At 42.8% G+C, this 25,063-nt stretch overlaps 2 protein-coding genes across 2 annotated transcripts in view; both read left to right on the top strand.

Moving 5' to 3' along the window:
* Positions 1-25,063, top strand: part of LOC125761637 (protein disks lost) — a 78,529-nt gene that overhangs the window by 10,047 nt on the left and 43,419 nt on the right. The window lies entirely within an intron of this gene.
* LOC125761638 (brain tumor protein) lies at positions 14,083-25,055 on the top strand. Its single transcript, XM_049422964.1, has 2 exons — positions 14,083-18,654; positions 20,174-25,055. The coding sequence occupies exon 2, from the start codon at positions 21,080-21,082 to the stop codon at positions 24,254-24,256; it is 3,177 nt and encodes a 1,058-aa protein (XP_049278921.1). The 5' UTR covers positions 14,083-18,654; positions 20,174-21,079; the 3' UTR covers positions 24,257-25,055.

Here is a 25,063-nt window from a genome sequence, read left to right as displayed (position 1 = left end):
TTTACTTGAATCGCATCGTTATCTGTAGATATACCGATAGGAAATCAATGTTTAAAGGCAGACCTAATTTATCGATAAAGATCGTGTTTTGTGTTCATTTTTCTTACGTCCTCGCTATATGTCAATCTCTAATTGTCTGTCAGTTTGGAGCGATATGAATGTCATAGAGGTATGACATTTTAATGATTTTTAATGTGTTTTTAACTCCCCCTTTTTTGTTTCACATCGACCGTTCCACACGTTTGAACCTATTGACAATGTGTAATATCAGCTGATAAATAGTTCAATGAAATCGATCAATGTTATTTGTAAAACAAAATAATAATAATTTTATGGTCCTTTGAAAATAAAACTATTTTGCTAATCTTTTACTAAACCTTCTGTTTGGTATAATGCATTTTTTGTAACAATTGTGGCATCTCCACAATTTGCACAGAGTAAGGGAACATGATTCTCTACGCTTTATTCGCCATGGTTTATGCATCAGTATTATTTAGTAATCCGTTCCACTTCTCTGAAGTTTGGTTCCGATTTTTAGTAAGACAAGAGCATAGAATCGAAAACCATCCTAGGTTGATGAATTTTCAGAGTCTTCAAGCCATCTTTTACAAGTCATGGAAGAATGTGTTTAACGTTTGGTTTATATTATTTTGTTCTTTCACTTCATCCCTTCGTGGCACGTACATTAATGGGTTGAAGTCCTGTTTGCATGTGTGTGTGTGTGTGCATCTAAATATTTTTAGGCCCTACCTCAAAGAACTTTTAACCCATTCTCATTTACCTGTTTATCGTTTTTATGAGATGCTACCATCATCCAGCCAGCCTTCCGAGAGTACGGTTTTAAATTCTAAATAATACATTTATACGTTCCGCAGCACACTTTTACCTCCCTTAAGCTCTTGTTGAGGAGTATTTTGCGGACACCAGCAGCCAGTAAAACACAGGAAATATGATCCTTTTCATCGGTCGACCGAAGCGGTGAACTGTCAACTCATGGCTTTTTTGGAGAAAATATACGTAAAAAATAAACCCTAACCGGTCGTCGCTCTTTTTGATCACCTTATCGCTTGTTCGTCCTGAAGCGTTAAGCGTGAAACATAGCACAGGACCGGACAACCTCTTGATCCTTCGGCAAAAACTGGAGAATATATGAGTGAGAGAAGAAAAAAATACCATTGGAAAGATATTCCAAAACCCAACGACGTTCTGGGTATTGGTGCAGTTCTCTACCTGTTCCATGTTATACCAATTTCTGGGTGGCCATAAATATCCTGCACCCTAATTAGACCAATAAATCCTTTGCTAGTGACCTGCGGATTGCTAATGTATTGTTCAGTTTTACCGTTTTTGGGTCGTCCAAAACGGTTGACAGGTTTTCCCTACCATTTTTTGAGCTTCAATGATGAAATCTTGTCACGAATTTAAAATGTACCACACAAATGTAAACAGGAGCACACATGGTGCAACTGTATTTACGAATGTCGTCGCCAAAAAAGTTGCTATTAAAATCATCAATTAATAACACAACAATTGCAAGAAACCTGTCTTTTTTTATTTAATCAGTGTGTTATCCCTAAATAGTTAAATATTATTATGTGCTTGTTTGTCTAAAGTTTCATTCAGTTTTCAGCAACTAAAAATTATTGCGATCACTACATATGGAACTCAACGCTGCAGCTCGCTTTACAGATGGTGCCGTTTTGTTCACATTGTTCCATTTCGGTTGATAATTTTGGCCTTCCTTTTTGTACCGCTGCTGTCTGCAACAAAGGATTGTGGATGCATTCTGGGCAAAGCCTTGTTTCGCCTGCATTTGAGGTCGTTAAAATTGTGCTTTTTCCTCTGTTTTTATGCTGGGTTTTTTTGTTTTGTGTTGTGGATTAGTGTGTGCATGACCAAAATTAACCAAATCTCGAAGGCAGTTGAGATCCTTTGGATCTTATGGCGCGGACCGAACACACCATCGATCGATCGCGCCCTGATCGGTACGCGTGGAGGATCTGGAGGCGGCACGAACACACTCCGTCTCGGGCAGCAGATGGTTCGCATTTTGAGATTGGATATTGCGGGCTTGCTGTAGATGGCCCTTCTCAAAAAAATAAATGAACCACTATAACGAGTGGCGATGGTGGTATCATTTAACATTTGCTTTTTATGTATTTCTTTCTTAACTGCATTATTATTTTTGCTGCTCTCTATCATCCACTCGGTTTCGGGACCGCTGGAGTTTGCCCACTTCTTGGAAGTGATATTTGCTCTGGTTCGCTCCTGTCTATCAAAATACCTGCTACAAAACCTTCGAACCAAAAAATAAAAACCCAAAATGTTCATCTCCTCCAGACAAAGGCCGGGCACATTGTTTCGCCTTGCTCGGCTTAGGTTTCAACTTCCAAATCGGTTTTTTGTTGTTTTGTTTTCGGTTTGTCTCGTTCCTCAATCCATCGAAGGATACGGCTTCATTTCGTTCGCTGCACCGATGACGATGGATTGTTCAGCTCTGAAACCAAGTCTCTTTTCCTGTGTTTGTGTGCCGGTGTGTGATTGATACATCCTTTTTTCCTTGCACGCGGGAGAACGTTTTGTTGGCTTTAAGTGTTTCAGCGTTGAAAAATGTACCTGTATCTGCCACCTGATTGAAGTTTGATAAATATCCGCTATAAAGTTTCGCTAAAGGATACTTTCGAACAATACAAAATGTGTCGTATTTCCTTTATCGAAGCACCGTTGTTGTAAGAATCATATTTATGCTATCATACAGCGACAATCTTTCAAATTTAGAATAATTTTTCCATTCCTAACTCAAAGTAACGATCAGAGTATAGATGGGGTAATACACAGCTAAAATCCAAAAATAAAGTACTGTTGGCTGAAATCGCCTTCCAGCTTCCATTGGATGTAATATTCCACCCCTGGAAATATTCCACCCTTGGAAAGAGAGCTGAGTTGAATAAAAGTTCAGGGACATTAAATGTTCGCGCCGTGACTTTACGAATGGCATGGGGTATTGTTCTTTGGATTGTCGGGCGTGCAGGAGGTTTGGGCGTTCTCTGGTTTGGGTTGTGTGTGTGAGTGTTTTTTTTTATCCTCCCATGCGTAGACGCACATAATGGGCGCAGGATCAAAGTTGAATAAAAAGGGTCCTATGTGATCCGTCAACGTCATACGCTAGAACGAGAACTTTCGAATGTGCAATAAAGATAGTATTCAAAGGGGGGAATACTCACAAGTCGGTTTATCTGCTAGTGCCAACCATACCGTGTACGAAACGTTTGATTGATAAGTTTGTAGCATACAATGGTGAGGATCATAGTATATAGAAAGCTTTATCTCCATTTACCAAAGAAAAGGATTAAAGAGCAAAATTATGTGAAACGAAGATAGAAGCCATAGCCAATTTTTAAATGTCATATGTAAATGATCATGTCTTAGTTTGTAAAAGTTATTTAATACATATAGTAATACATATAGTGGGCGGCCCGGTGGTGCATGTGATAAACGGCGCCAGTCCACACGGCCGGACCGGGTTCAAATCCCATCCGGACCGTCCCCCCGTAGCAAGGACTGACTATCCGGCTACATGGTAAAATAAGTCTAGTAAGCCAGAAATGGCCGGCGTGACCTGTAATGTAAGGTCGTTAAGCCAAGAAGAAGAAGAAGAAGTGAAAAATCACAATGCTTAATTATGTTCATTTCACAATTTACGGTAACTATTCGACCAAAAGAAGTTATTTAAAAATATAAGATAATTTGTTTATTTTAACTAATTTAAAAATAAACCTGAACTTGGTAAGTAAAAGTTAAAGTTTTTTACTTTGTAAGAAAAAGATGCAATCCTTCTTTTCCTTTAAAAAATATAGATAACTATTTGTATTGGATTTGCATTTACATTTAGAAATTAATTTAAGTTTCACACTCCTTTTTCTAACTGAGTTTTCAGTGACACAACAATAATTGATTTAATTTAAACTTTTAACGTAAATTCAACATGCTAGCATTTTAGTGACTTATCAATTCGTATCGCTTAACAAACGCACCCCTTTTTGAAAAGAGAGGTGACCGATCATTATGCTGTTTGTGCACCCTCTAGATTCCCTTCCGATTGCGCAAGAACTAGAACGCACATACACGATTGGGACACACTACGCGTACAGGGCCAGTGAAGCCGAGGGGAAAAGCGTTTGTCGCCGCACGCAGCATAAAAGCGAATGCAAACGGCAGATGTGCACTTGAGGCCAGGCAAAACAGGCCGCAAGCATAAAAACCACGATACGATGGCAGCAGCAGCAGTCAGATACACCAGAATGGCACACTCGTTTGCCGTTGTTGATCGGCAATGTTCGAGGTGCACACCCATACATCGATGAATGCGTGGCTCACTGTATTGGCGTTGGGCAGGGTGAACATAGACCGTCGCCAAAAATCCAGCCTCGCGCATCCAGCCTGTTCCCGTTCCTCCCTATCTGAATCACTCTCTTTCGCTCCTGCTTCCATGTTTCCTACTGCTATTATCATGTTTTTTTTTCATTTAATAATTCTGAATGAAGCAGGAGGGTGCCCGGTATAGGGTCATATGTTTCTGCCCCCGGTACAAAGCGGAACGGTCCTGTGGACACACATTTGCGTTAGATTATGCGGTGGCCATCAATCATATGCGTATTTTGCGTTGGGCTGTAAACGCATGCGATAATGTGAAACTTCATGCTGAAATGGAACGCGTTCCTCCCTGCAGTCGACTAATTTTTGGACTCGAGGACAAGCAGCAGCAGGAGAAACACAATTGATATTGGATGTCTACTGGATGGGCGACAGCACTCGACACTGTTGAAGGATTTACGTGTCATTAACGCTTGGCATCAATTGGTGCCATTTTTTTGTGTTCTTCTCATTGGACTGCACGAACCATTTACGCCACTGGCACAGCAGGCAAAAAATGTTGCTTTAGGCAGTGAAGACTTCCCATATGTAAAGCAGCTGATGAAGTTGTACATTTGCATGTATACGCATACAGTATTGTATTGGATCGATCTGCCAATCTGTACTTCGTAAACAATTGTCCCTTTTTTGGTGCTGTTTCTGTTCTATTTAATCATGTATTACCGGCTTTAATGTTTTTTTTCATCCTCTAACACATGTAACTAAAAAATGTAATATTCACTTTTCCATTCGAGACGTGTGCGCCCCTATTAAATGGAGTACAACATAGTATGTGCCATATCGCTACCTAGAGGAATTAATGGGATAATTTAAATTCTAACGAATTGACGTAAAAGCTGTTGCTGACTCGGTTAGACAGCGCACCAACAAGCCGGTAGGGATAATACGCACTACATTCCTGAAAGTTCATTGTCTCTCCAGGTGGTGAACAATTTCGCTTATCCTTCAGGTCGTGATGGTATGGTGGCCAGTCATGTGTTGTTTTCTCATATGTGTGTTGCCTTTTTTTTGTTTTTAGTTTAGCATGTAATTTCGTGTTCGTTTTTTTTTTATTTTTTGGATTTGCTTTTTATTATCCAACGCTCTTGGACGGTCTTTGCACCCGCAAGATGACTAACCAGCAAGTCCATTCTCGCAGTCGCCTGCTCGCACCGTATGTCCAATCGGCGACTGTTGATGCGGACTGCTGTTCTATTGATACACCGAGTTTTGCGGTTCGCTACCGCATTTCCATTCCTTTGCTCAATGGTCTTTCAAGTCTTTCGTGTTTGCCGTACCATGATGGTGGTGTAACTGTTGGTTTCGTTTGCTTCTGCTTTCATTTCTGCTTATCCAGAGCTGTTCGGTTGCTGTTGTTGGTTTTTTTTGTTTCTACCGGTAAAACAAATGTGGATTGAAGAGTCACTGGCATAAGCGCATTAAGTGTTGAAATCATAATTAATTTTGCATTAAAATTTTAACGAGATCAAATCGGTCAATCAATGCATCAATATCTAAGCCGTGGTCTATTATAGATGTTTTTTTTATACCAGTGTTACGGTTGGCATTGAACCCCGAATGCTCACAGCCGTTTGGGCTGGCTTACCCTTTACGTTTACCACCGTATTTCGCTGTTCGTTCATGTATCTTACACATGCTATATTCCGGTGGATTATCAATGCTTAAGAGCCGTGGTGGTGATGATGTTTGAAACCGCGAGAACAACTACCGACCACAAGACAACGCCGCGTTCGGCGAACGAAGATATGAAGCAGAAACAGAACCAAAGCTGTTCGCGCCACCAGCAGCTACGACCAACGACCGCAATGAAGAGCGTAAAATTACGAAGATGTATTGCGGCCAAAAGGCTCAACAGCATCGGTATGGTGCGGGAGTACAAGTGCGCAACCAAGAGCCCCCTTGGTGGAGAAGACTGGCCCTGGAATGGTGGGAGTCTGGCTGCTTTTTTTATTACCTTTGTACAGGAAAAGAAGAGCTGGAAGATCGATGAGCTTTCCCAGGGTCAAGAGTCGATGGTTGGCATGGGCGATGGAATGTTTTCATTGCGTCAAAATGGATTTCGAAAAACACCCAGCATACCCGTGTGCACAAGAGGGGAATTCACTTTGCGGAAGCCATCCGAAGCTTAATCTCTTTTTGCAAATTCCATTATGATGGTTTGGATTCTGTATATTGTCAAAACACAAACAAAACACAACACAACACTGTATATTGACAAAACACGATTTATCTTATCATTTAATTGTCAAAACGTAGCGTTTCTTTCTTCAATCAAAATCACAATTCGTTTTGAATGGAAAATGTTATAAAACTTTTAGAATTCTCTTTTTTTTGTTTTCTTAAAAACTTTTACGCATTAATAATATTTTCTTTCAATTCAAGCCCATTTCAATTTCAAGCCCATTCTTGTACACCAAATGGCATACAAATTATCCAGTCACATTTTAGCAGCAAAATCGTAATGGTTGAAACTATTCTACCAAATGTATCTTTGCGTATTGAAGCTATTATGGTAGTGTGCGGTTTTGCTGTCTGTCCACCGCGCCTGCCTGTTCGTTGTCGTCGTCTGTCTGACTTTTCGCGATACCCCCTTTATGTTGTGCCGGCCGGTATGTGGATTGCTTTTGTTGTCTGTAACGGAAGTAGCGCATGCAGACACAAACAAAAACGCTCCTAAATCTGCGCACATTAAAGCATCGGCATCGCGGTAAAATGAGCAAAACAAAACAGTGAAACATACACAACCTAAATGCCGGTGTCTAATGCCTACGTAAGACATTCTGAAGCGTTATGTTTTATTTAACTAATTGAGACCAAGAAGTCAATGGCGAGATGGTGAGTATGGCACGATCTTTAGCATGGAAACTCATTTTCATTGTATTGCTAATTGGAATCAACAACAAAATATTAAACACTCTCTTTTTCATAAAAATAAACCTAAATGTATGAACCAAAATCAAAAGTCGTGCAAATAATTAACAAATCTCAAATAATTTGGAGAATTTCCATACAAATTTTACAATCACCCGTAATCGTTTGGTGTGATGCAGCCGAGGGCGTGTCTGTGGGTTCGAGTGTCAGCAAACTGCTACCATCTCCTGACAGTGACTCACATCAGTGCAGTGCGAACCCGGTAGATGGATATTTGGGGGACTACAGCATCTCGTCCCGGAAACCGGAGACCATGTGGTCGCCATACCCACGGCATCTGCGACAAAAACACACACACTCACTCACTTACTGTCTCGCGTCGAGCGTAGACGGTTGCGTCGAACAAAGAGCTCGAAACGTTGACGCTCTGCCTCATGCATCTCGGTGTGGATATCTATCTGAATGAACTTTTTTCGTGGGGGGAGATGGGGAGGGAGTGGGAGACAGCAAGCCGATGCTCTGTCCGCCAGGCAACCAGGACTTATTGCAAGCCAGCCAGCCAGACGACGGCTCGATGGATGGATTGTAGCGATCAAATGCACGAAGGTACGACGCGAGAAAGAGAGATGTGTATGGACGAGTTGTATTATTTTGCTGCTGCTGTACCAAAGCCAAAATGGGAATGACCAGAATTTGTTTGTTGTTGCAGACAGAACAGCCAAAACCATGGGCCAGACGATAACAAATGTACGTCCGATCGATCGAACGATGAAAGAGTTATGTTACGCAGTCAATATTTATACAGGAAATAGTGAACATTTGCTCAGCACTTGCTTCATCTTACTGCGGAAATAACACTTTACATGTGCACATAATACGGTTAATACGGTTTTATAACTTTCGTCGACTGCTTTTAAATGGATTTCCTCTCCTAGTCAGCTGGTAGTCTCTTAAAAGACCCTTTATTAGGTGTATGGTTGAGCATTTAAAAACAAAGCTTACGTTTCCATGGAGTAGAATGGCTTGAACCGAACGATTCCTATCCATATGCTATTATGTTAGGGACAATACGAGCGACAATATGTGCATTCATGTTTCCCCCTTGCTGAAAGATCACGCATTTTATACCACTCTCTTTCTTTCTCTCTTGAGCTGTATGCTATTTTTGTTCCGTTTTCCCTCCGCACGCATGTAGATACAAAACAAACCTACAGGAAAACATTTTTCCTTCCTTGGCGACGCCTCGGCATACGACAGTGGCACAGAGTGTGTCTAGAGTTTTCCATTGCTTCTAATTTGTTCCCGGTTGCTGTGTATAACCGCGTGGTCCCAGACCAGACCAGAGCGGGGTACACATAGCTAAGGAAAATTGGAAAACCTTACCGGGAAACCGGGAGCTAACCTTCAATCGGCCGGACGGCCGCTTCTGCAAACCCCGGGTGAAACCAAAACAGGAACAACGCACACATACCACTATCGTGGTGAAATTCATTTTATGGTAGTTTGGATGTGTGCGTTGTGATGTTCGCTCTCCCTTTCGTATAAAGGCGGCATATGTCGGTCTGCCTGCGACCGGGGGATGAAATAAGAGAATTCTTCAATTTTGCTCCTGTGCTGATCAAATTCACCACCATTGAAACGCATTCACACAAACATACAGGACAGGGAGTGTTTCATAAAACGATCCTTGCCACTGTTCACGGACGCTTGTATTGTGAAGCATTAGCACAATGGCAAAACGCAATAGAGTGAAGGAAATAAAACATAGAGCAAAACTTTTACGTGCAACGGAACATGGTAGAAATGAAAACATCGATTAAACAATTATGCATCGTCGCTTGTTTTACCGTAGCAAGAGTTTTTTTTTTATCGAGCGGAAAGTATGCCGGATGCAGTTTGAAAAAAAAAAACGGAACCCATCTTTGCTGACACTGTATCACAGACGGCGAAGTGAACCAAAGGGAAGCGCCCTGAAAATAGTTTAACCACACAGCGAAATAGCAATAGAACATAAACTGGTGTAGGTTCATAGAATGTCTAACTACAAACACATTGAAATGGAAGATTCTTTTCCAAACGAATTTCACAAAACAATTTAAACACACACACACACACCGGCATACGTTTTTACACCCTCGTCCGGCCGTGCTATGGTTTGCTAAAGAAAATTGGAAGCACTGATGAGCACTAGAGAGGAAAAGTAAAGTGGAAGCAAATGAAAACGACAACCAAAATGAAGAACCTGGCCGTAAAAGTGTAGAAGAGTGGAAAGGGAAACGCTAACGCAACTGGAACGATCATAATACACACGGTAACGAGAAAGAATCAAAACACTTAAGAACAGGATGAGAAAATCGAAGAAGACACACCGAAGTAAACAAAGAACGTACAAAACGGCAATGGAGAAAAAGAAAATCCAAAACGTTATAACGTTAGCAGGCAATAGCGAACGAAAGAGAAAGATAAAACATATTTCGTTCGAAGGCGAAAGCAGGCGAAAATGGTGTAAGGAAAAAAAACAGGACTGCGCAAGATGCAGAGCCCGCTGAAGAAGTAATAAAGCAAGCAAGAAATGGTTTGTCGTGCGCAACGCAATAACCTTAGTGCCTCGATTCAGAGCACCACAGGTGTGTACGCAGGCGGGAGGAGAGTTATCCGAGGGAGACAGGTACAGAAGAACGCATTTCCACTGCACGATTCTAGCACTACCACCAGCGCGTGAAGTTCGACAATAACAAGGGAATTCTCTTATGGTACTATGCCTGGTACTATTACTTGGTTGCATGCTGCAGTAATTCTTCGGTGCAGTATGGTTTAGAAGTGCAGGTTCTATTGGCTTGCATCATTGAAATTTGTCCCTTATCACATAGTACATCTTAGCGCGAGCGTTTGTTCTGCCGCAAAGATCGTTTTATTGACACAAGTTGTACCATGCAGAGGGTAACTTTTTCGCATCATTGGGATGCTTAATTTGTCCATAAAAAAAAACAACAAACGAACCAGCTCGCAAACAAACACGCACTCGCCTCTATTCGCTCCATCGCTAAGCCAGCATCAAACAACTTGGAAACACGTTGCAGCATGCAGCATAAGAGGAAAAGACACACGCAAACATAACTTCCTCTACTCGACGGTATTGCTGCTGTGTGTAAAGAAAAGTAGTGCACGGTTTGTTTTTGTTTAGATCTAGAAGTTTCATTTTCTTTGTTTTCATTTTTCATCTGCATGTTGCCCTCCTTTCCGTGGTGTACGTGAGGCACCGTTCCGAGAACAGTGCAATGCACAAGAACAGTTCTATTTTCTACCATCATTCTAGCACTCCCAGGTCCGTACCGAAATGAAGCAATCTCTATAGGGGGTGCGAATTCAAAACGTTACAAATGTGATGAACTTCGAAATCGGAATCATAACATGCGTTAAGAGTAGTGCAATCGTACTCATTAGTTAGATGAACATTATGACCATTCTATATAGATTAGTTTCAGTAATTGCTTAAAAGATAATAACTGATTGCAGATACATTGAATGTTAGTTGACATGTTGAAATAATTTTTAGATATTATTGATAACTTATTTTATTCAGCTGAAATCCACAATAAAACTAATGTTTCATCCAAGAACCAAACACGATAAATAAATTGCTAAAGGTATCATAAAATCATTAAAAACCGATTGGAAGTTATCCACGACTTTTAAACTTTCTAAAATTTAAAAAACAAAGCTTTTTTAGCCTATATGCTTTATTTGTTATATTATTATATAATATTGTTACATAATTACTATTTAATTACCTTATTGTGCTGTCGTAATAGTATAATTTATCTTCTTGCTTTCAAATCGGTATCTACTCAATTTGTGTCTTATTTCTACTGTTCCTTCTTATGAATCTAACACCCAGGTTTCATAGGCCTTCATCTTCACCCTACAATGTATACTTCCTGATACCGTTACAGCTTCCAGGACAGAATGTATTTATAACTCGAGAAAGGACATTTAAATGTGTATCCTAATTTGATTTTCTTACATACACTTGAGCGTCGTGTCGATCCTATAACGGTTGCTTGACGAAAAGGAGCGATATGATCGATGATGTTGCCTGAAAAGGATACGCTAGCAATGCGTCTCTCTCGGGCTTCTTCACTTATTTCTTCCTCTGTTGATTTCCTGTCCCAACGTAACGTTTTTTTCTGTTTTTCGTTTTCATTTACCATCATCAAACACTTGAAACTGTTCGCCCTGGGTGAGTGACGCGGCCGTATCCTTATCGGGTACCTCTTCCTAAAGCGGGTTTTTCCCGTTGCAGAGTCGGTTGTGCTTGCCGTTGAATTCTTCGTATTCGTAATTCACATCCTGGCAGGGGCACTGTCGCAAACACGCACACTAGTGCACAAGTTTCCGGGACGATTTCGGAACGACGGGAGTCCATTTTGCCTGAATCCTTCCTTGTCTGGTGTCAGGTAATGCCGTTTGGTGTGTGTTGTTTTTATTTCTACTTGTCGATTGGTCTATGTTTGTATTGAATGTTTACAGCTCAGCAAAGTATAAGATGGACGATAAATACCGTTCGAATTTGTTTGTTATCCCAACGTCGGCGATGCATAGTTTGAATTTTTTTCTGCCGCATTAATATTTGTGAAATAAGGAGAAATCAATAATGAAAAGCAAAACAGTTTATTAGAATAATTATAATAATTAAAATCTACCAAACTGTTCCTGGAATGAATTATTGCGCAAATACTGGTGTTTAAGAATAAGAATAAAGAAATGTAAATAGTTGCAAATAGCTCATCATTGATATTTCTCATTGATTTTATAGATGTTTATGATAGTAAGCGTATTTTAGAATTATAAAAATATATTATTTCTCCAAGGTATTGTATATAAACATTATATCACTGCATTCTGTGATGATTCATCCAAAGGAGCTTTTACCAATCTTATCCAATGTTTTATCAACATCGTTCGACATGTGAATCGCATTAAAACACGTTAATGTTATTGCCTCTTATCAAGAGATTAATTCTAACCGTATCCAATATGTCACCGTGTCGCTTGATGGTAGAAGCTGTACTAAAAGCTCCCTGCTTTGGACCGACTTCATGTCCGTTGGTGTGCTGTCGGTGCCCAGATATCGTCCCAACGCCAGAAAGATGGCATCCGTACGTGCAACAAACGTGCATCTTGGTGGTGCTAAAGAACAATTCGCTCACTCGTTCGCGAGCTTGAACTCTCTGTCAAGTTCCTTCTGCCCTCAAGGCGAACTGTTCCGGGTGCCGGGTGCCAGGTTGTGGACGATTGAAGTTCACTGAACCCGAGCCCCGGTCCGAAGAAGCAAGCATCCATTCGAAAGGCGACCAGCAACAGCAGCAGCAATTCCCGACCATTCTGTGGAGGGTTTTCCCTGCAACATCACGGCGCAACGGTGTACCACATGATGCTGCGCGCCCCCGGGAAGAATCCAAGGATTGAGGGAGAACAGATGGTATGGGGGTGGTGTGTTTTTGCCATGCGAATTGTTCTTTGTCTGGACGCACTAACACATGCTTCGGTCGGTCTCTCTGTCTCTGGTATTCCTACGGGTCGTTCGGTTCTTCCCCAGATCGTCGTCATCGTCGTCGTCGTCTTTCTCGACTTGTTCGTTGTGGGGTTCGATTCGTTTCATCCCCCATTTATACTGCCATTTTGCTCTACCCAACCATCAGCGCCAGCATCCAGACCGCTTCCTGGAAGCGAACAGAACGCGCGATCCTTGTGGCATGAACGTTTTTAGAAGTCTTACCGAGCTACACCATTCTCGTACCGCTTTACCATGACGGTGGTTCAGTTTGAGAACTGGCAAAAAAAATCCTCCATATCGAGCAAACGTGAGGAAAAATGTACCAAATGAAACCTTCGATGGAGAATTTACGGGGTGAATAAGTGGTGGTTGATGGAGAATATTCTTCGGCGAAAATCGTGATTCGTTCAAATGGAATACTGCTTTGGTTCCAAGAGGAAAGAGCCCGGTCAGAATGATGAAGTCGACTGACGGAGACAGAAAGGCCAGAGGTGGAGGTCCGGCGGCTGTCTGTTGCGTGAAAGGAATGTCTTCCCGGTCCAGACCTCGAAATGTCGATATCAACTGGTTGAAAATGGCCACAGTTGTACCGCATCCTCCACCATGCATTTGAAGGATGTAGAGTACAAGTTGATGGTCAATATAGGGTCGTCTATTTGCCACGGATCCTAAGCTAAATTGAATCCCCAAAAACACACACATAGAACTGAATTGCAATAATATCTAAAAGCTTCTGATGGTGATCATTTTGTCCTTCCTATTTGTAGCAAGGAGAATAATTCCATTTTCCCTCTATTCGTTCTCTCCTCAGCCATCGCTAATCGGTGGAGACAAAGCAAACAGTAAGGTTTGTGGAGTTGCCTCGTCCCTCCACCGGCAGTGACTGGTATAATGTGACACCACATACAAAAGCAGCTTATTTTTCCATTTGTCTTAATGAATTAGCTGAGCTCGTTTGGAGACTTCGGTCATCATTCGTTCCTTGTTGTAGCGATTTCCTTTGCGTAGAGAAATTGTTTTGAAAGAACTCATGGTAATGCTATGGCAGCAGTTCATCATTGACACGTTAGTTGCCGACAAAATGAAGCCACATCATTTTTATTAATTCGGATTTGTTACGAAAAAAATAGCATGCTCAGCAATAATGATATTGCTTGAATAAAATATTAAAATTTCTTCCTTTACGTTCCTTTAGCATTAATGAGAGCATTTAGTGTAATGAACAGTTTCCACTAACTGCTCTGATTAATGCTTAGTTAAAAGAAAAGTATAATTTTAAAATAAAAAAATATATTTCAAAACAAATTGTAAACTAAAATATAATCGAACAATTATTTTAGTATCTAATTAGCGTTTAAAGTTCTCTTAAGATCTAACCACAAATCATCAATGGATGGCAGAACGAGAGTTTTTTTTAATAATCTACAAAACCTTCACTCTCTGTTCCCGCACAATGATTTCATTTTCGAACGTTGATCTGTCGCACAACAGATGTTGCCAATGCTTTTGTGTATCGTTAATGCTGATGGTTAAGCATCGAACTACGCGATGAGAAGCCAGTTTTGAATTGGAACTGTTTTTGGGCTTTTGGTTTTTTTTCTTTATTTGTTCGATTAGCTTGCAGCTACGATCGAACTGGACCCGATGTTTAATATTCCTTTCCACGAACGAACGTACGATGCTGCCACAGGACACGCAGATGGCGGTATGGCGCACATCAACGTTGCTTTGACTTATGAAAGATGTTGCCTTCTCGATGCGACAGCAAATAACAACAGCAGCAGCAGCAGAGGCAGCTGAATTTATATCGACAGCCTCACGGCTGCTTTTGTGGCCAGGCGAGAAAGCGGTGGCAAAAAGGAATGAACGTTTTTAATGATACCATCCCAAAAATACATTCCGTGTCAAACTCACTCACTTAGACTAGCGCGCACACACACGTGCCCACCCCGACACACTCTGCCCAATAATAATAACAACACGTGCCCAAGATGGCACCGACAGATGCTGCGCTCAAGGATGTGGTAGGATCTACGGTTGAACCACCGACCAGAAACACCACAGCAGCGACCAAAACTGACTTCGAGGGCTGCTGGTGATGAAGCTGGATATCATCAAGCGCGAAGAGTATTGATGGCAAGAGATGGTACCACCATTTGCTATCCATTCACTGTATGGTTTGAGAGTAAATTTTATCATAACGATAAAAAACACATATCTGCGTCAAGGCAAGTGCGGAATGTTTTGTACAATTTTTGGCACCTTGATCGAACCGTACGCATCAATGTTGATGCAAGATCACTGTAAGGCCAAACATTAGGCGCTGGATGAAAGTTGTGCTAAGATCCTAGGATGATAGGATATAATGGATGGGTAGTTTTGGAGGCTTGAAATGCTTGTTCTGCCGAAATATAGTTCTGCAAATAACTTGTAATTACATTTCCCCTCTTCCACTCATCCATTATTGAACTGGTACAATTTATAGAATAATCCTGGAAAATGTCTTGATGAAAATAGAAAGTCTGTTTTTGTGATGTAAGAATGCCAAATTCTTACCATAGGTCTGTCTGTGTCTCGTCAAATGCTGGAAGTATCCGTTTTCCGCTGCGAAATGGAAAATAATGCTGAAAATAAACGCGACTAAATGAGTAACTGACGTTTAATTAATGAAATTGAATTGCTTATCTTGTCGCTGTCTGGCATTTCGTAGCTGTCCAGCTGCAAGCAACTGGTTCTATCCCTGGCTGTTGGTGTGCTACCATTTGGAACTCAGTAATGCTGGGAATGTGAATATCGTTTAAAGGCTGTCAAGGTTTTTTAATCATGTAACACGGAATAAATTGAACCAAACAACTCGATTTGCGTTTGCATTTTATTCCTATAACTGTCAGGTACAATTATTTGCGCTAAGTATCTTTGTAGGATCTCGTGACAGTTAAGTGATTTTATTATTGAACGGTTGAGACGTTTAAAACACCCGTCTTGCAGCATATCAGGTGATCTGCTGAGGAGGTTTTTTTTGTTAACATTCGTCCAGTTTTCTTTGTTTTGCAAAATGTATTAAATCAACTTCAATTTCACGTTTGTCTAAATCGGTTGAGAGTTGCTAGAATTGCTGACCACACTTGAATTGGTAGCATGTTACGTTATGTTTCTTACTTGTATGATAACAGAATGAAGAAAAAAATAATAAGGAAATTGATAGCGGAACAAGTCTGCCGATATGCGACGCATTTTGGACGCGTTGATATGCGTTGTTTAGCGACAGTTTCTGTGTGTTTTTGTTGCTAAGATATCGTGACGTATGTTTCGAGCGATGGAAGATTTGAAAGTTTGACTGTTGGTTTCCGAACCCGAAGATGTGTGGGAGTTGACCACAGACCACCCGGTGTATTGGACCCCAGATGATACTAGCCAGTCAACGTAAAATATTTTCCATACATTAGGAGTGGTGTATGGGAGTAAATAGCAAAAGAACGAAAAGAGTCATTCTTTCCTTTGTGTGTGTGTGTGTGTGTTTTTTTTTTTTTTGAATATTTGGAATGGCAGCTGACGGTTTAAGGGGTTGGTTTGTCAGTTGCCTACGTTTTTGTTCGCTCCCTTACTGATGTATCGAAGTTAAAAAATAACTTATGTATGTATAATGTCGTACACATGCACATTCACGCACACATTCAAAGTATGGCGCACATACAATCAAAGATTCACCTTCGAAGGCAGATCTGCTATCGCCATTAGGCTATTGTAAGCGCTCCAGGTTACGGAAGGGTGCAAAAATTCGTCCTGTTCGAAAAACTAGGCACCCTGCCCATGGTAGGGATTTTATAGGGAAAATTGAAGGGGATGTAGCTTGATCCTTCGCCCAAGGGTTGGTTCGTGGTATTGGTGTCGGATCCTGAGCGACACCGGCAGACGAGAGGAGTAGCGCATAATCCATTCGGAATGAATAATGTATTCCCCCAAACCAATAGCGCGACCTGGGGTTTTGAGCATGGTTGACCGTTGTTTTGCTCGTGGTAGTAGTTGTTGCCATGGCGGTTTGGAAAAGTACGCGTGTATTTGTGCGTGGTATGGCTACCAAGATTTTCCCTTTTGCCGGTTTGTTGAATGTTCTTTCTTTTTGCCTTTTTTTCAACTCATTGATCCTTGATTTTCAACACAGCCCCACGCACGGATTCAGGTGAATATTTCTTACGCCGCCTAACGCCACTGTATCAAAGACGTTTCATTGAGTTTCGAATAACGTATCTCGGCAAAAACGGCACAGGAACGAAAGAGATAACAATAAGCGGCTTCGATGCCGAACGAATTGTGTTATGTTTTGTTTTTGTTTTTCTTTTTTGTTTTGTTTATTTGTGGGGGCGAAAAGAATGGAGAAAAAAAGGAGATATGGTTCCCCGGAAGAGAATGAATGAAGAATTATCAAGGGTGGAACGTCAGAATTGTAGGAACATGTTCGGGTGAAGGAAGAGTGAAAAACGGGGCAGTTCATTTTCATTAGTGTTATTAATCGTTAAAAACTATGAATCGAATTAAAATATTGAAATAACAGAATAGGTTCATTGATAGAACACTTCTCAACAATTTATTTTCCATTCGTGGCGTATTTAAATGCTATATTATTAATAAAAACTCTTTTCTAATAATAAGTAACATAAGCGATCTTGAAATGTTTTCAACGTATTCAACACACCCCGCCGGCGTGGGGATGCATCGCGGCGTTGGGATGGTAAGAAAAAGGTTTGAGCGGAGGAAACCAGACGAGCCAGAAGTATTTTATTTCGGAAATTCTTTGTTTAACTGCGTCTGCTGGAAATGTTTTTGAACCCTAGCTATCATACACGAGCATTGGTGTTGGTGATACAAACGTACACGCACACATCCGACTGTTCTGCTCAGTAAACACAGTACGGGCTATAAACAAACAAAATCAGCACAAACACACCAACAGCATCTAGTGCGCATGCCCACGAACGTACGAGCGAACGAACGAACGAACGATGGCGCTAACAAACACAGCTGCCCCCTTCGCGTTGTTCAAGGGATGCCGGCTTGGGATGCGCGTGAACAACGTTGTTGGACGAGTTGGAAGGAGAAAAAAAATCAAAAGAAATTGTTTGTCCTGCATGCATGCTTCATGCGGTTACGATCGAAAAGGTGATAAACGAAAGCATTGCGTAGAATGTTTCTTGCATTACATTTGCATTAAACGTAAAATGAAAAGTTAACAAAAGCCACATTCCAAGAACACGCTGCAACCGCGTTCGGTTTGATGCTAAACCGGACGTATAAACTCACCGAAGCGGCTATTGCGTTTGGTAGTGTTGGAGCCCGTGTGTGCCCGAGCGTACCAGTGTGCGTGAGATGGAAAATGCGTAAAGAATCGTGCTTAAGGCTTATTTACACCTTTCCGATGGCGAAGGGAGAGAAAGAAGCATTTCGTTTTTTTTTTGTTTTTTTTTTTACAAAGGAAAAAATGTCTGCATTGAAACGATTATCGATGCACGATCAAACGCATCATTTTCGTATATCACATTTAGCAAAGCCCGTGTTCACTTATTTGATATATTAAAAATACAAATGATGAAAGCGCACGTTCAACGCAAGTGTAACCGAACCTTCAGCCGTCTGGGAGAGCGACAATGCGAGCGCGTACCACGTTCGGCTGTGTTGGTGATGATCCGAAACCGTCGAAGGTTTGAGCGCGTTTCTCAGAAACTCCGGTTCCAGACGGTTGTCCACATTTCAACACCGTCACTCAGTTTTGAGAGCCCGTCGAGTTAAGAGCAAGAGTGAGTTTTCGCTGCGTGCGTGTGCGGTTCAAGGAAACAAGCCCAGCTAGGAAGCGCTTGCTGAGCATGTTTCTTTCTAATATTTTTTTTGTTGGAGGACTTTACTATTGCAAATAATTTTGGGCCTGCCGCTGCTTATCCTCGATATCGTTTTCCGTGGGCAATATTGTGTTAAATTTGCTGTTGATGACGTTATCGTTCCGGGTTAGAGCGTGTGCAAAAAGGTGTAGTTTAGCAAGAAAAAGTTGCGTATGAACAAGGACGATAGTGTGAATTGGTGAACAAAGTGGAAGGACACAAATGCATGTGTGATAACGTACGCAAGTATTAGTTGCTCCCGGGGAAAGGAGATCGGACCCCAGTGGCCGTCGTGTGAACTTTATCATTTTGTTGAAAAAAAAGCGTGCTAATGCAAAAGACCATAGTGTGGGGACCGTTTATTGTATCGAAACACCACCATCATGCTCCTTGCCCACGGATATTGACGATTGTCGGCGTTTGATTAAAGTGCAGGACACCACATTGGATTTACTTTTCTGCGTGTCTATAATCATTCGTTTCAGACCCAAAAGTGCAAAAGCCTGTGAAGACCTTAAAATCACTACCACAAAGCTATGGTCAAGCCATATGTTTCGAGCACCATTTTTCAATCTGCTTCTGCATGATCGGCAAAACACACACTCTTCTCCATTGCAGTACGTACGCGCTTTGGCGATGAAAACAAAGAGACACTGTTTGCCGCATCGTCCGCTGCTACTCTGAAATATCCTTGAAAAAGAGCGCAACAGGAAGCGAACAGAGTGGGAAATTTGAAGCGCAGCCGCTTGGTTTTTTGTAGCATTTGTTGCTGGAAAAACTGCCAACGCTAGAGAGAGAGAGAGAGAGAAAACGAGAGAAGGAGAGAAAGATGTGTGCCGATATAAATTTCCGCCCTATGATTTGCAGTGCAAGACGCAATTTTCTTGAAGCATTGTGTTCCAGTTTATAAATGGATACGAATATACCCTTGCTCAGAATGTTTTACCTTTGATATCGAAAACGTTCAGTTGTATGCTATTGCACTATAATATAAAATTGTGTTGAGCTTTGATTAAACATTTTAAAAGCATATTCAACGTTAACGTATTATGTGAAAAACATTGTATGTTTATCAGTGTGGAATAAGAAATAAGAAAAATACATCCGTAGTAATTAGTGATTCACAAGCTCCCCACAGTGTTTATTAAGAGACAATTAAAAAGATTTTTCAACTGTTTCAACTTACTCTGAATTGCAAATAAGAAAATTATTCCTCAGGACTTTTTTAAGTGTTACTCGCGATGGATTTTGTGGCGTTAATTGTGAATATTATTGAAAAGAACATTTCATAATTCTGTTCAGTGCGTTTTCACTTTTGTAATTTTGGTTTAACTTGGAAAGTTGTTGTTTTGCTTATTCATTTTTTTTTCATGCAAATGGCAAAATCATCCAAGTAAATTACTAACTATCGTGTTAACGTGTACGATCTTCATTTTTTTAGAGTATTCATAAGAAATAAACGACAAACAAACAGCTATGACTTAATACAATTGCTTTGAATGTGACAAACAAGCAGTGGTAACAGAACGTGCAAGTTATTGTGATAAAGTGCGATAAAAGTAATTGCTTGATTGCTGACCAATTGTGTTTGTGTGTGTGTATCTATGTGTGCGCAAAGCATTAAGAAAAGGAAAAGTTAACGTGACGGCATAATAATTGAAATCCTGTGGCAAAGAAAGTGAGATCCACAGCGAGAAGCAGGAATCATTACGCAGCATCACTTCACGCATCGAATCTCAAATTCAGCACAGGAAAAGGGGAAACAAAAATCGACACACACTTAACTTATACCTTCCTAGAAGCGCCCACCCAAAAAAACCGCAAGCCGAAAACAACTCCCGATCGTTGTCAAGGTGATATGTATGGTGCTGGATGATTTGCTGACGCGTGTTTATGTGCTTGTATGTTGTACGTGCGTGAATCTAAGTGGTGCGTTGGTGTTACGCTGGTTATCTATTCGCAAGGAACAATTTTGTAGATGCTGCAAGAAGCAACAACACTTGTTGGCTTGAATTACCCTTGCTGTTTCCTTTAAAGTGTAGATTGTGTATCTGTGTTTGTGTGCTATTGTGTGTCCTGTGAGTGGAGTTGCGTGTGTGTGCAAATTGCATTTGGAGGCACAAAGGTGGATAAAATTGATAGAGTAAAATCAAACAACGCACAATTTCCGGCATTTTGATGATGGATGTGTAAGTGCGAGAAAGGTAACACTTTCCAGAGAGCGGATACGGTCAGGCGAAAATTTTAGTGCGACAGTGACAAAACCACACGACGTACAAGAAAACTCCCCAAGCAGTGTTAAACCAGTTAACGATAAGCAGTGTGAAGATCTAATGATCGTTGCAAAATGGCCACTTCACCCACACCATCATTAGACTCCTTACCGGGTGCATCAAATTCGATCGGTTCATTTGGCGAACCGGCGGATTATTTGTCCGACTCTCCGCTAACCACGCTGAGTGGTGGCTCGGGAACGACGGGATCCTCCCCACCGGCCAGTGATTCTGCAATCTGTGACGATTTCGCGACCTCGTCCAGCCTTGAGTCCGCCCAATCGAACAACGGTTCGTCTGAGTCGCTGTTTCCGCGCTGCACCGGCTGCAAAAGCAAGCAATCGGATGCGGTGGCCAAATGCATGGACTGCGATAACTTCCTGTGCGCCAACTGCGTCACTGCACATCAGTTCATGCACTGCTTCGACGGTCACTCGGTTTATCGGATTACAGGCGTGGGCAGCGTTGCCGGCGGTGGTGGGAACACGTTCGGTTCGATCGGTTCCCTCGCTAACGGAACAATGGCAGCCAACACGGTTACTACGACTGCCCCAGCCACACCGACGCTGGGCGGTTTGCTCGGTGGTTGCTTTGAATTGCCCAGCCCGCTAACCAGCAGCATTCTGGGCGGTGGATCCGGTGGTGCAGCGAAAATGCTACAGGTCGGAAGCTTCGACACGACTCATCCGCGACTCAGCACGCTCAATCTGACTATCAAGGACGATGCCAGCAGTCTGGTGAAATCAATCATGAACAACGTGATAACACCACCAACATCGAACGGTACCGGTGCGCCATGCAGTGGCAACGGTAACAACAACAACAGCAGCAGTAACAGCAGCACCAGCAGTAGTAGCAGCAGCAGCACAACCAGCAGCAACGGTGGCAATGGCAACAGTCTGCTGAATCAGGTCAACAGTCAGCTGTCGGGCGTAATGCAACAGTCCACCGGGTTGGGATCGGATCTGTTACTATCGAATGGACTCGGTGGTGGTGGTGGTCTTGGTAGTTTGCTAAGCAATGGCAATGTTGGAACCGGCCTAGGAGTGGGCGGAGGTGGGCTGCTGGGTGGAACCAACAAACCGAACTATTTCTGCAAACGGCACCCGAGCGAACTGCTCAAGTTCTTCTGCCGCACGTGCAGCGTACCGGTGTGCAAGGACTGTATGCTGGACCATCCGAATGGTTTGCACGAGTGTGAGCACAACAGTGACACTACGCCGAAGCAGATCGAAAGTTTGCTCCACACCGTATCGGAAGTACGCGCCAAAGCTCAGGACTTACGCTCACTGATCAAGAACGTGGAACACATCAATCAGCGCATCCAGGTGCAGTACCACAAGGCACAGAATGAGATTGAGGACACGCATCAGTTCTACCGCTCGATGGTAGACGAGCGTAAGGCTGAGCTGCAAAAGGAGCTGGAGAACTTTTACAACGCGAAAACTGTTTCGCAGTCGGAGCTGCTGAACCGTAGCCAGGACCATGTCGACAAGATGTTGCAGAGCTGCGAATTCGTCGAACGGCTGACAAAGTGTGCCGGCCCATCGGAAACGATCATGCTGCGCAAGTTTATGGAGAACAAGCTGATGCTCTTTCCGGCCATCACACACGATCTGCAGGCATCGTACGAGCTAGAGTTCGTGTCCAATTACCAGGCGATACAGATTGGGGTCCGCAACACCTACGGCTACATCCGTTCGAATGTGGATCTGAGCGTTGTGACGACAAAGCAACCACCCATAGCGCGCCCCACTTCCACCACGAATGGTGGGTCTCTCCTTGGCGGCACTGGTAATCGCAGTGTCAGCCCGTCAAACAGTAGCACTGGTAGCATGAACTTGTTGTCGCATCACCATATCAGGGGTGGTGACAGTATCATGAATGGTGGTAACGGTGGTGGAGCACCCCATCTGCTTGATCATCACTCGCATCAGCGCCATCAGCAGCATCAGCAGCATCAGCAACAGCATCAGCAGCGCTCGTACGGCAGTTCGTTGGTGAACGGGGGTGGACACGGTGTCAACGGTGGATTATCGACATCACCACTGAGCGGTGCCGGTATGGTTAACGGTTTGTCAACGGCTTTCGACACCGCGAACCTGATCACTAAACGGTTCAACAGCGCCAACAGTCTTGGCCCGTTCGTCGGCGAACCATCAATCGGTCAGCCCATTGGTAATGCTTACGAGAAGTGGAGTAACGGTGGTACGACGGATCTGTTCAACAACCTTGCTGACCAGTACACGATCCCACTGAACCCCATTGGTGGAGGCGGTGGTGGTGGCGGTGGTGGAGGTGGCGGTGGTAACGGTAGCTCTGGTGCTGGTGGACAGGGCGACCCTTCCGCGGCGATGATCGACCTGACGGCGAAGCTGATGTCAAGCTCAATGTTCCCACCGAAGAGTCAAATTAAGCGTCAAAAGATGATCTACCACTGCAAGTTCGGAGAGTTCGGTGTAATGGAGGGCCAGTTCACGGAACCGAGCGGTGTGGCAGTAAACGCACAGAACGACATCATCGTTGCGGACACGAACAATCATCGGATACAGATCTTCGATAAGGAGGGACGCTTCAAGTTCCAGTTCGGCGAATGTGGCAAGCGGGACGGCCAGTTGCTCTATCCGAATCGGGTGGCCGTCGTGCGCAATTCCGGCGACATCATCGTAACCGAACGTTCGCCCACGCACCAAATCCAGATCTATAACCAGTACGGTCAGTTTGTGCGCAAGTTCGGTGCCAACATCCTGCAGCATCCGCGCGGTGTCACTGTGGACAGCAAGGGCCGCATCGTGGTCGTCGAGTGCAAGGTGATGCGCGTGATCATCTTCGACCAGTCCGGCAATGTACTGCAGAAGTTCGGCTGCAGTAAACATCTCGAGTTCCCGAACGGAGTCGTTGTCAACGACAAGCAGGAGATCTTCATTAGCGACAATCGAGCGCACTGCGTCAAGGTGTTCAACTACGAGGGCCAGTTCCTGCGGCAGATCGGTGGCGAGGGCGTTACCAACTACCCGATCGGCGTGGGCATTAATGCCAGTGGTGAAATTCTTATCGCGGACAATCACAACAACTTCAACTTGACCATCTTCACTCAGGATGGGCAGCTGGTATCGGCGATGGAGAGTAAGGTGAAGCACGCGCAGTGTTTCGATGTGGCCCTTATGGACGACGGCAGCGTGGTACTAGCGAGTAAGGACTATCGGCTGTACATCTACCGGTACGTGCAGGTACCACCGATTGGCCTGTAAATGCACTCGCTCCGCACACTTAAAAGCAGACATCTTCCATGACGGCGGCCTGCGCAAGAAATAGCGTACTGCAGAATTCCTGAGGCATTTAATGTGCGGCAAAACATGCGTCAAGGGTGGTGAAACACGAGATGAATGTAACTGTATGTCGCTGTATGTGTTGTTTTGTACTAGCCGTAAGACAAGTATGATATTTAACAAGCAAACACACACACACACACCTGTACCGATTGCCACCCTTACGCTGTTGTGTCCTGATCGGTGAACATCTGTAGCGCGCTGTCCTCTTACTGTACGAACGCGGGCTGATGTATGAATAGTAAATCCATCGACAAGTTTTGTGAATAGTGCTTTAACTTTCCGTAACTATGTTGGGTGCCGTATCGGAATCAGCCACAAAGCGAAACACGGTCATATTTTTACATACACAATGTAAAACAGCAAACTAACAACAACAACAACAACAATAAATCAGTGCATGGTAAAGTGTCCGTCAAAAGAAAAGCGCCCAAAATATCGTCTGCATGGTGCGAAAGTACTGCAAACAATCAAAGGACAAAAGAACAGAGCAAACAGCAATTGTGTAACGCGTTTAACAGCGATCAGAAGTGGTGAAAAAAAATTTGACAAACATTTGCATGCATGTATATGAGTATATATATGCTAGTTTATATATATATGTACGTATGAATGTATGTGAGAAGGTGTGCGCGTGCTTGTGTATTTTAAAGCTATCGAGTTCAACACTATGCTCAGAAGGATATGCATCGAACAATCAGACTTGTACTGAATCAAACAGGTAAGCAT

This window comes from Anopheles funestus, chromosome 2RL (genome assembly GCF_943734845.2).
Source record: "Anopheles funestus chromosome 2RL, idAnoFuneDA-416_04, whole genome shotgun sequence".
In the NCBI taxonomy this organism is placed as follows: domain Eukaryota; kingdom Metazoa; phylum Arthropoda; class Insecta; order Diptera; family Culicidae; genus Anopheles; species Anopheles funestus.
This window is presented reverse-complemented; position numbering and strand designations above follow the sequence as displayed.

Excerpts from the sequence above, each read along its gene's own strand:
- LOC125761638 (XM_049422964.1), top strand. The coding sequence starts at position 21,080 with ATGGCCACTTCACCCACACCATCATTAGACTCCTTACCGGGTGCATCA.